General features: G+C 43.9%; 1 protein-coding gene across 4 annotated transcripts in view; it reads left to right on the forward strand.

The window, feature by feature from the left end:
* Sh3d19 (SH3 domain containing 19) overlaps positions 1-11,937 on the forward strand; it is a 161,245-nt gene that overhangs the window by 104,944 nt on the left and 44,364 nt on the right. For all 4 annotated transcript variants that reach the window (XM_029537542.1, XM_021196191.2, XM_029537543.1 and 1 more), the window contains exons 3-6: positions 3,397-3,437; positions 8,850-8,892; positions 11,340-11,478; positions 11,644-11,797. In XM_029537542.1, the coding sequence (XP_029393402.1) occupies positions 3,397-3,437; positions 8,850-8,892; positions 11,340-11,478; positions 11,644-11,797 (377 nt within the window). The remainder of the gene's footprint in view (positions 1-3,396; positions 3,438-8,849; positions 8,893-11,339; positions 11,479-11,643; positions 11,798-11,937) is intronic.

Below are 11,937 nucleotides of genomic sequence, written 5' to 3' on the forward strand. Positions count from 1 at the left end.
AGAGAGAGAGAGAGAGAGAGAGAGAGAGAGAGAGGAGAGAGAAGGGGTGAGAGTGAGGGGGTGAGGGGCGAGGTGGGGGCCTAACAGCCCTTTTATGGTCTTTACTGTTGCTAGGTAACTGGGGAGGAGTTTAGCCTGAAGGTCAGAAGCTTGAGACATTGCCTACATGACTTCTAGCCATGCTTCTCTTGTGGGGGCTGTTGGGGGCGGTAACTTAGACAGGAGCCAGAGTTCCAGGAGCATGAGGGACGCCTACCATGTCATGTAGGTGAATTATGACCATTCCGGGGTTAAGAACTCAGTTCAACTGGAGACCAGTCTGTCTGTGCATAGCCCAGTTTCTCACAATCCTCTGTCAAGGCCATCTTGCTTTGAAATGGTGGCACTGGCTTCGATCCCGCCCACATTGGCCCTGGCTCTTCGTTCGCTGCTGCCAACACTGGCTCTCAATAGTACTTTTAGCTGTCACCGATGGAAGAAGCAGAACATGTCTGCTGCTAATCAGTCAGATTTCTATTTTGGGGAAATGTGGCATCCACAAGGTGTAGAGTTCAGGGAATTAGCACATCCTGTAATAACTCAGAAAGTCCCTTATCTGAGACACCTAGGACCAGAAGTGTTTTGGATTGGGAATCTTCAGGTTTTAGTGTGTCTGAGTGGATTTTGCCTGTGAGCTCTTCCTAAGAGTGATGGAAGGTTTTGTTTTGGATTTTCAGATCAAGGATACTCAACAGTGACCTAGGGTTTAAAGGAGACTTGAAACAATAGAAATGTATTTATCTCCCTGGTTTTGCTGGAGTTGGTAGGTGACTTAAAACAGAAGAAATGCAGTAGCCCACTGTTTTTGCTGAAGTTGTGGTGGCAGGAGGCTTGTGTTCCTCTGAAACCCACAGGCAGTCCCGTCCTGCCTTCCTGGTGTCTGTGGTCACCAGTTAGTCTTTGGTGGTTCTCAGCCCTGAGCAGCATCGGTAACGTCCTGTGGAGCTCTCCCTCGGTATCTCAGTCATCTAAGCATCCAGCCGTATAGGAGTGTGTCCTGTGTAAGTTTATCTTAACTAGTAACATTTTGTAATGGCCCTATTTGAGATAAGTCACAAGCAGAGGCACCACGGTAACATCTCTAACACAGCTTTGTGGAGGAAGATGCAGTTCAACCATAACATCCCCATCGGTACACCTTCCTCTGCCACAGTGATAACAAGGGCTTTTTTTTTTTCTCACTGAATTCCATTCAATATATTTAATACAGTTCCAGTGAGCTGAGAGATCGCAGTGTGCTCAGTCAGACCTTCTCCTTAACTTAACATATATGTTAACTTTCCACCCTGATTCTTCTTTATTTACATGCTTGCTCTCTCTCTCCCTCTCCTATTACCTCCGTCCCTCCCCCCACCCACCCCTGTGTGTGTGTGTGTGTGTGTGTGTGTGTGTGTGTGTGTGTGTGTGTGTAGATGTGGGCATGAGCATCGTGTGCCACGGATGAAGGACTCTTCTACCGTATGGTTTGGAGATCCACCTCAGGTCCTTAGTAACAAGCACTATGGTTGCTAACCAAACCATAGTGCAGCAAGCCTCAACCTCTTCACTTCTTCTCAGAGCAGTAACTTATTACTAATTTGCTTCTCAGGTAATTGTTTTATAGAAGGCCTTTAAGAGCTCTATCAGAAGTCAGTAATTCCTAAGATATTTCTTGATTTCTTCTGTCAACGAGCTTCAAGAGCTTGCCTCCTTTCCTTCTGCATTGTTATGCATTATTTCAGTTCAGTCGGCCTCCTAACACTGTGATCCTTTTATACAGTTCCTCCTGTTGTGGTAACCTCCAAACATAAAATTCTTTTTGTTGCCCCTTCGTAACTGTAAGCTTGCCACTGCTATGAATCATAATGTGCAACCCACAGAGGGGTCTCAGCCCACTCGTTGAGAACCATGGCCTTAGTCCGTTTTGTGCTGCCAGAACAGAATGTCTTAGACTGGGCCATTTATAATGAGTAGAAGTGTATTAGCTCCAGGTTCTTGGAGCGACTGGGATGTCGACAGCTGAGGAACTAGGGTCTGGGGAGTATTTTTTTCCTTGGTGGGAGGCAAAGGGGCAGGTGATAGAGAGCCTGCGTGAACAGGAGCCAAATGCATCTTCGATGAATTCACTTCTGTCTGCTTGATGGCAGCAGGGCCCTTACAGCCTGGTTTCCTCTAACCAGGTCCTCCAAATATTGGTTCGTGGGAGTTAAGCTTCTGACACATGCTTTATAGGAGACATGTTTAAGCCATAGCAATTTTATTCTTAAAGAGCCCTCCTTTGAATATACTGATACCCAGAAGGTTTATTTTGAAAGAACATAAATTTTAAAGCAAGTATCTTAGTTACTTGGTTGCTGTGAAAAGACACCATGACCAAGGCAACTCTTACAAAAGGAAGCATTTAATTGGGGGCTTGTTTACAGTTTCAAAGGGTTAATCCATGACCATCATGGTGGAAAGCAAACAGTCATGGTGCTGGAGCAATTGCTGAAATTACATCCTGGCCACAGGCAGAAAAAGACAGACGGACAGACAGACAGACAGACAGACAGACAGACAGACACTGGGCCTGATGTGGCTTTTGAAACCTCAAAGTCCACCCCTAGGGACAAACCTCCTAATCCCTCTCAAACAGTTCCATGCCCTGGTGATGAATCATTCAAATGGAGGAGAGGGTGTCATTCAAGCCACCATAGCAAGTATAACTTTAAAAGAACAATTTTAAATAAAAAGTAAAGAATGTTATGAACAAATTGTCTTCCTCTCCACAAATCCTCTCATTAAACTGGTTGTCTTTTTCCCCCCCTTAATGTTCCAAAGATCATTTGATTTCATTTGTAGAAACAAAGCTAACATCAAACACTTTGTAACTAGCGAGTCTTGGCCAGTGCATGAGCACAGGGGAAGAAGGGGCTGTAACTCTTCCAAGAGCACAGAGACAGCAGGAAGCCACAGCCAGCTGCTGAAGAGAACCCAACAGAAGCAGACGATTGCTCTGTTGGGTTGAGGTGTTTTAAAACCTGATCTAAAGAAGAAACTGTTGGCCCTTAGGTTAAATTGTTATCCAGATAATGTATTTAGCTGCTGTCAGGTTGTAGGAGAGCTATGTAGGGCTCTTGTGAGCATCGTGTAATAATACTGTCTGATGAGGGGGAGTGTCCAGGGTTTTACTGGAGATGTAATTTGTAGATTTCTATGAAAGCAATTTTAAGGCATCGTAATATAAAAGGCAATTTAAGGTTTTTCATTAATTTTTGTTCTGTAAGGAGGCCAGTAACTAATGTCTTATGCCCCCCAAAGACCTGGCATTGTGAAAAACTATTCTCCACAGGATTGATGAATATGTAATACATTTTCTCTCTCTCTCTCTCTTTCTAGCCAAGGACCCCTGTCATCCATTAGAGCGGTAATCAAGAGATGTAAGTTTGTTTTCTTCTGTTCTGTATTTTTCTCTGTAGTCATTATAAATGATGGTTGAAATTCCCAACAAGTGATTGTATATGATGAATCTACCAAGCACCCAATACATATAGCTTCTCCTAAGAGTTAATCATGTATTTTCGACAGCTAGTTTTTCACTATCATTGCTTGGTAAGCCAGTATCTCAGAATTATTCTTCACTCATACAGTCAAGCAACTTAAATCTGGAGCTGAGCATGGTGGACATGCCTGTAATCCTAGCATTGGGAGGTGTAAAGGGGAAATGTAAAGTTCGCAGTTATCCTTGGCTACATAAGGAATTTGAGGCCAGGCTGGGCTGTATGAGATTCTGTCTAAGAAAACAAAACAAAAAGCCTTCATCTGGCAATGCAGTATCAACAAGCAGATAGAATTTTGTATAATATTTTTTTTCTAAAATAAAAGATATCTATCTGATGAATTTAAAAAATATTAAACTCTGGTCTAGAGAAATGGCTCAGTGGCTAATATCACTGGCTATTCTTCCAGAAACCCTGGGTTCAATTCTCAGAATCCATATGGCAGCTCACAACCATCCGTAACTCCAGTTCCGATGGACCCAGTGCCATCTTCTGGCCTCCAAAGGCACTGCATGCACATAGTAGACAGTCATGCAAGCAAAACATTTATACACATAAAACACAAAATAAAAAATATCAAATCCTGTATCCTTGGTTAATTACGTCTCTTTATGAAATCCTCAAAAGCTACATAAGTGCAGCCCAGCAGTGGAGGTGCACGCCTTTAATCCCAGCACTTGGGAGGCAGAGGTTGGCAGGTTTCTGAGTTCAAGGCCAGACTGGTCTACAGAGTGAGTTCCAGGACAGCCAGAAAAACCCTGCCTCAAAAACCTCAACAGATGCCTATAAAGATAGGCTCATACTTCTACGTATAGAAGTGCCATAGTAAAATTCTCTCCAAACTTAACATTTATATTTTGTGTCTTTACCTCTTGGCTGGTGTTTTATGATTTGCTGTTGGTATAGGATTTTAACCTTTTGTAAATAAAGGCTCTGAAAAGGTCCTTTATTTAAACAGAACAGGGATTACCTCTTACAGAAAAAGTAAAGACAGGGTTTTACATGTTTCACTCTAAAACTGGAGTGGAGATTACTACACTAGAAATAATATAGCCTGTGTTTAGGAATATAAGTTTTAATATTTAATATGAATTTAAAGCATGGCTTTGAACAATCACAGGGAAAAGTCGGTACGATGGCAATTCATAAAAATCTGTTGTCTTGGCAGAGAGGTGAGTGTTTAAGAGTTGTTCTTTGAGACGGATGGAGTCTGGTTCTCAGCACTCATATTGGGAGGAAAAAGATACAAGAGACAGAATCTTGAGGTGTCTCTTACCGCACTTCTCTTTAAGGGACCGTAATGGAGGAGATGGGTGGTCATCCCGTGCTGCCACCAGCTGATGTCTTCCATCTCCTTCCTGGGATGTGAGGACTCTGTTAGGACCTGCCCTTTGTCCCTGACTCCCTAGGTTCCCCAGGATGGAGTTTGCTTAGACTGTGCAAGGTAAAGAGAAGGCAGTTGAGGATAAATGGGGAAGAACAACAAACTCAAAAAGAGAGACCGGAGTTGTGGAAAAACCAGGAGCCGGCTGCCTGTGGGACTGAAGGAGTTCGCTGTGGAAGGATGCGAGGCCACTGAGGCCGAGGAAAGGGGGCAAAGCACGCGCTGTTGCTTGCCGTGCCTGGGAGGTCAGCGGAGACAGCAGCCACCGTAGGACATTTCAACATCGAATAGAACCAAGTTTGGGAGTAAAAATAAACGAAGGAGGGGCTGGTGTTAGAGACAGGCAAGTCCAGCAGAGAACCTGGCTGTAGGCTGCCGAGTTTGTGGCTGGAGGGGAAGCAGTGATCTGGGAGAGTAAGCTGAGGCACAAGAGAGGAGGAAGCTGGCACAGCGGCCCCAGCCGAGGGAGGGAGGAGAAGATGAAGCAAAGGGGTTTGGGGTTCTAATGAGCGATTCGGTCTTCTAATTCCTGTCACTCACATGGTAAAAAACTCCACATGCGCCGGGCGTGGTGGCGCACGCCTTTAGTCCCAGCACTTGGGAGGCAGAGGCAGGCGGATTCAGCCAGGGCTACACAGAGAAACCCTTCTCGAAAAAACGAAACAACAACAACAACAACAACAACAAAACTCCACATGCCTTCAATTGCTCTGATGCAAAACAAGTACAAATGGATACACTGTCCTCATTCATGTAAACATAAAGTGAGGGATAATTAACATACACACACCCATTCTTCCTTTTGCCTATTGTTTAAGAACATTTGTAGGGCTGGCAAGATGGCTCAGCGGTTAGAAGCTGCATGCTCTTCTGGAAACCCTGAGTCTGATTCCCAGCATTCACGTGGCAGATCACAAACATTTGTGACTCCAGGCCGCAGTGATGCAGTGTCTTCTTCTGGCCTCTGTGGACACCTGGAATGTACAAAATACACAGACATACATGCAGGCAAAACATCCATATGCATAGTTACTGATGGTTTTAAGTCACCATGGTGGGTGCTGGATATTCAACCTGGGTCCTCTGGAGAAGCAGCCATTGCTCTTAACCATTGAGCCAGCTCCCTAGCCCCTAATTTAAATAAAGCAACAAACAATTTCTTAAAGGACAAAGTTGTAAATTTTTTTTAATCATAGCAGTCAATTAAGATGACCTATTTACCAGTCCAGAATCAGGCATCTAACCCTGGGAAGAAGACAGCCTTCGTTCTTTCATAAAGCAACACTACATGGCCAGTTGCTTCTTAAATTCCTTAATGATTCTAGTTCCAGTCTATGGTGGGGTTTTGTGCATTCATTCTTTGGCTCCTAAATATGTTTTAATGGTTTTTTTCCATGTGCTAATTGGACATATCTGACCTTTTTTTGCTGTTTATTTGTTTACTTTGGTTTTTCGTTACATAGCTCAGACTAGACTGGAACTCACTGTGTACACTGGGCTGGCCTTGAACTTATAGTGATTCCCCTGCCTCCCAAGTGCTGAGACTACAGGTGTGTGCCATGACTCTTGGCCTTTTCATTCACATTTTAGACAAACATGTCCCTAGAATCCAGATTTCTCCAACACTGCTTCCATACCATCAGCTGGGAGCTGTCTCGAATTAGGGGGTAGCACTGTCGGCAGATTGTGAGCGGACCCTGATTTACAGCTGAAGGAAGCTGAAGCCAGGGAGGTTTAGTTTACAAGGTAGATCTGTGATGTGGATGAGAATTCCAGACTTGAAGGCACAACTCTGCTTCTCTGGATGCCTTTGATGTCACATCACATGCATCTTCTTGCCCCATTCCAAAATATGGAGCCGTTGAGTTGTTTATTATTGTGACTTTTACCAATAGGGTGGTTTTATAGTAAGGACATTTACAATATAAAATCTTTCTACATATTTGTTTCCTCTAGTTATTTAATAGGTTCTTTTAAATTACGTAGAATGAGAACTAACAACCAGCTCACCCAGTTCAACAAGGAGCCAAAGTATGTGAAGCAGCAAGGCTGTTCCCAGCCTTGTGGACTGTCACTCCTGTGTGACCCTGAGCTGCTCATGCCGCTGCAGCTCCCCCTATGGTTTGAGGAGGATCAAAGATGGTCTGTCCAGGCTTATGATCCTACCAAAACTTAAAAGGTCCTGTGTTGGTGGTGACATCACAGATTGGCATCTCAACTCATTTCTTACCATCTGAAACTGTGGTCTATCAACTTTCTTTTCCATTTAAGTGTGCAGATTGGGGGGAACTTGGAGCTGTTGCCCACAAAGGGATCTTAGAATGTGTTTCTTAACCTCTTAGGGAAAAAGCAACACAGTTGATGGTCTTGTTGCTGGATTTCTTGTAGAGCACAGGCAACTGGCTTGCCCCTTTCCCTCCCTCTCCTCTTCTGTAACCCCTTCTTTTTCTCCCTTAGCACTCATGACTAGTGTACAGCACAATGCCCCGCGGAAGAGGTATGTTCATGCAGGAAGACTTGGGGAAGTGCTGTATCTGCTGATTGCAGCTTTAGTGGTGATGGTGGGCATATGGCTGCAGCAAACATGGGTGATTCTGATGCAATGAAACCTCCTACCAATCAGACATCCCTGCAGAGCTCTGACCTCTCCCGCTCCAGTAGACAGCATTCCTCCGTGTGGCTCAGCTTTGACTCGAATGTCAAATGTCATTGGAGCCCGATGATGCTATGAGCATATTCCGAGTCGAGATCCAGGCATGGATTTGGGTTTCTGATATTGGGAGTTCCAATATCATGGAATACAGCCCAGCATCAGATCAGCTGCCCCAGCTCTGAGAGTATCCCAGCTTTGATTCCTGCTTTTACTGGTCTCAGCTCTGGCAGCCACACTCAGAGGAAAGTTAGAAGATACACGTGAGATGCATACTTGGAAAGTGTAGTGGAGAGGTGCTGAAAAGCACCGCCCAGGTAGTCTGTCTCTCAGACAAATGCCCTTGTACACAAGTCTTTACAGGAGAGTACTTAAAGATCCCACCTGCCAAAGGGATCTTTGAAAATAGAGATAATATTCTGTTATGTTTAAAAGAGTCTCCAAGGTGACATAATTTCCTATTGAATTGATTTGCCTTATAAATAAAATTCAGAAAAATGTAAGCCACGGAGCTTTTATTTGAGTGTGATGAGCAGACTCATGATAGAGTCCTAGCCAGCCTGGAACTCACTATATAGACCAGGCTAGCACTGGGCTCACAGAGAGCTGCCTGCCTCTGCCTCTGCCTCTGCCTCAGCACTGAGATTAAGGATGTGTGCCCCCACACCTAGCTGCCATAGAGACTTTTGAGTCTGAGACTTAGAGAAAAGACTTGATTGTTCCACACACAGAAAACTGTGTATTATAAATGTGAGCGGGAAAGTGTTTTGAGTATATTTATTTACACTTATACTTATTATTTAATAAAACTACTGGAAAGGTCAGAAAAGTTAAAAAATAGGTAAAAAAAAATATCATTACTTTTTTACTTTTTACAATATTAATAAAGCTATTGTATTAGGCTAGTCCTGTAGATAAGGCTAGTCCTGTAGATAAGATTTAACTTTTTTTCTTCCCATTATTGCTTTATGTTCTTTTCTTTGTTCAGTCTTCACACTGTGATTTTCAGAAATATAGACAATATTTTAGACACTGTTTGAAATCTATTATTTTCTTCTGCAATGCAAATATGTGATTATAATTAACTCTGCTGTACTTAAAGATCATTTTTATTTGCTTTTCTTAGCAGTATTAAAAGTAATATCTTCTATGTGTGTCCTGTATAAGTTGACTTCTTTCTAATTACATACTCTATAGAAATTTGGTATTTATTGACTGTACTTACATGGCGCAATACTGGTTTGTTTTTCTCTCACAGCTTCTCGGACCTGTATTCAGAGTGAGCTCCATCGGGACCGGAGGTATGGGTATCTATACAGTGGCGGGTAGATTCTGATAGTTTAAAGTAAAGTAGCATCAATCGGCAGACTGTTTCACCTTCATAAGCAGTGTTCTACTGACTTCTACCTCATCCACACATCTCTGAATCCAAATATAAGTTTGAGAAATGAAGGTTTTGCTTGAGAGAAGTGACACAGGCCATAAAAGATTCTTTTGTATTTGCTGAATTCAATCTTAAGGTAATTATTAAACAACTACTGTAAAACTTTAGTGATGTAGAGAGATAATTTTTCCTTATAAGCACTGAACAGATGTTGCACAGATATAAGAATATAGAGGGCAGGGTGTATGGTGATAGTAAAGAGTAAGAGAGGCAGGCTGGATGGGTACAGGGTAGAGGGTTAAATATCAAGAGTGATAAAGCCTAGCGATGGTGGCGCACACCTTTAAGCCCAGCACTCGGGAGGCAGAGGCAAGTGAATCTCTGTGAGTTCAAGGCCAACCTGGTCTGTAGAGCAAGTTCCAGGACAAGCAGAAATCCTGTCTCAAAAAAACTAAAGTGTGTGTGTGTGTGTGTGTGTGTGTGTGTGTGTGTGTGTGTCTGTGTCTGTGTGTCTGTGTGTGTGTGTCTGTGTGTGGAGAGAGGGGAGTGAAAGAGAGAGGGGTGAAAGAGAAGAAAGTAAAAGAATAGATGGATGTATAGATAGTAGGTAGGTAGGTAGAAGAATGAATGAATGGATGGATGGATGGATGAACAAAGGTAGATAGACAAATAGAAGGATGGACAGATGGATAAAGAATGGATAAAGCTTTATGAGTCATCATCCCTGCTTTAAACTTTTCTAAAGTACAGTAAAGAATAATGAAGAGGTGCTGGAGAGATGGCTTAGCAGTTAGGAGCACTAGCTACTCTTCCAGAGGATCTGGGTTCAATTCCCAGCACTCACGTGGCAGCTCACAACTATCTGTAACTCCCATCCCAGGGGATCCGAAACCTTAACACAGACATACATGCAATCAAAGCACCAGTGTACACAAAAATAAATAAAATTTTTTTTAAATAAGAAAAGAATAATAAAGCACAGGGACTATCTGGGACACTGGAGAGGCGAGACAGTCTCACTCAGTAGTAGCCCAGGCTGATCTGTAGCTCATTATGAAGCCCTTGCTTCAGTCCTCCTGCCTCAGCTTTCCGAGTGCTGGGATTGCAGGTGTGAGCCACTCATCCCAGCAGAAAAAGGACTTAGGCTGAGACAGAATGATGTTCAAATCCCGACTTCACTATTTCCTACCATATGACCTTGGACAAGCCACTGCCTCTCCTTAGCTTCCATACTCCTCTCTGTAAAATGGTGCTGGCCACACCCACCTCACGGTTGTCATGGAGCTTCATGTATATTGCTAGGGCTCAGCATTAACTGGTAACTCTTACTAAGTTATAAAGGCTGGCAGTGGGGGTTTTAGGGAATGCAAACTTAATGATAAGCCTACCATACTTCATGAACTAGCTGGAGAATGTGTATAACAACATTTTTTCTATTTTCATAGAGTGCTAGAGAAGACAAAACAAATGTCATATTCCTGTTTGTTAGATAAGAAACCGAAGTTCAGAAAAGCTGACTAACCTTCCCAGGGTCACATGGGTGGAGTTTGCCAGAAAAGCAAGTTGGGAATTAAACATAACCATGTAGACTCAAGCCAGATGTGGTGGCGCACCTTCTTAATCCTGGCACTTGGGAGGCTTCGGTAGGTGGAGCTCTGTGAGTTCAAGGCCAGCCTGATCCACATAGTGAGTTCCAGAACAGCCAGAGACACATAGTGAGACCCTGTTATAAAAGAAACAAAAATGCAGACTCAGAGTAAGAAAGGAAGGCTTTTTTTGAGTCACTATGATACAAGTCTTCCAGATGAATCAAGTCATATACAAAATACAAAGCCGACTAGGGTATGCATACACACACCAAATTCTCAAAGTAAAGGTGTACATCTAAAACATTTAAAGGTAGCTTCAAGCTGGGGCAGAGACGGAGTGAGAACAGAGTTGTTCGTCACATGGTGACTTCCGTTCTGTGTATACTTCCTCAGCACAGAAAACCGAACAAGTCCACTGGCCAGGATGTTTCTCTGCTGTAGGCCACAGGTTTGTGCCATCTGCTAGCCAATAGCAGCGCTATGGAATAAAGCTGAGAGGCCTCAATCAGCCCTGTCCTGTCAACCGCAACCAAGCTAAGCACACTGGGGCCTAATTCTCCAGCCAGCATTCCAGGTTCATGGAGGATGAGAGTCATTCGCTCCCCTGAATCCTTCCTGGCTATTCTCTGTGGCCACCGGGACCACAAAGGCCATGATGAGACCTCTCTTGATGCTTTTTTAGAAGGCGCTTGCCCCGTGAGTCTCTAAACACTGATACGGGATGCTAACCTGTATCCTACCTGAGAACCTTACTGACGGAGGCTCCATCTTGCAGGCGCCCAGAGATCACCATCGTGGCAGCGGAGCCACTGAGGCCGACCTCGTGGTTTCCAGGAGCTCCACCTCCAGGCCTGGGATTTCCCTCCACGCCTGGAGCAGGCCCTTGGAGACCGAATGACTTGGTTCCTGCTGAGGTGCGTAAACATCACCACATTGTCTCTTTGCATTTTCTTTCTTTTCTTTTCTTTTTCTTTTTTTTTTTTTTTTCAAATTACATTCCAAGATTTTCTCCTGAGGCTGTGGGCACCTTGCCTGTTGTTGCCCATAGACTTAGGCAGTTTTCATTCTTTACTTTCCAGCTCCCACCCTCCTACGAACAAGTGATAAAAGAAATCAACCAAGTCCAGGTCAACACCACAAATAACAATAATGCTGCTGCCACTCCAAGGAACACTATCACCTCTGCGACACAGACGGATTTTCCGGAGGACATAGACAGCGACCCACCTCCAAGTAATGCAAGTGATCTGTCTTCCCTAATTCTGACCTAGTTCTGGGGCCCGCCATCAGCCCGGCCTCCTGCCTTTAAAATAATTTGCGCCGGGCGTGGTGGCGCACGCCTTTAATCCCAGCACTCGGGAGGCAGAGGCAGG

The sequence above is a fragment of the Mus pahari genome, chromosome 4, assembly GCF_900095145.1.
Source record: "Mus pahari chromosome 4, PAHARI_EIJ_v1.1, whole genome shotgun sequence".
NCBI lineage: Eukaryota > Metazoa > Chordata > Mammalia > Rodentia > Muridae > Mus > Mus pahari.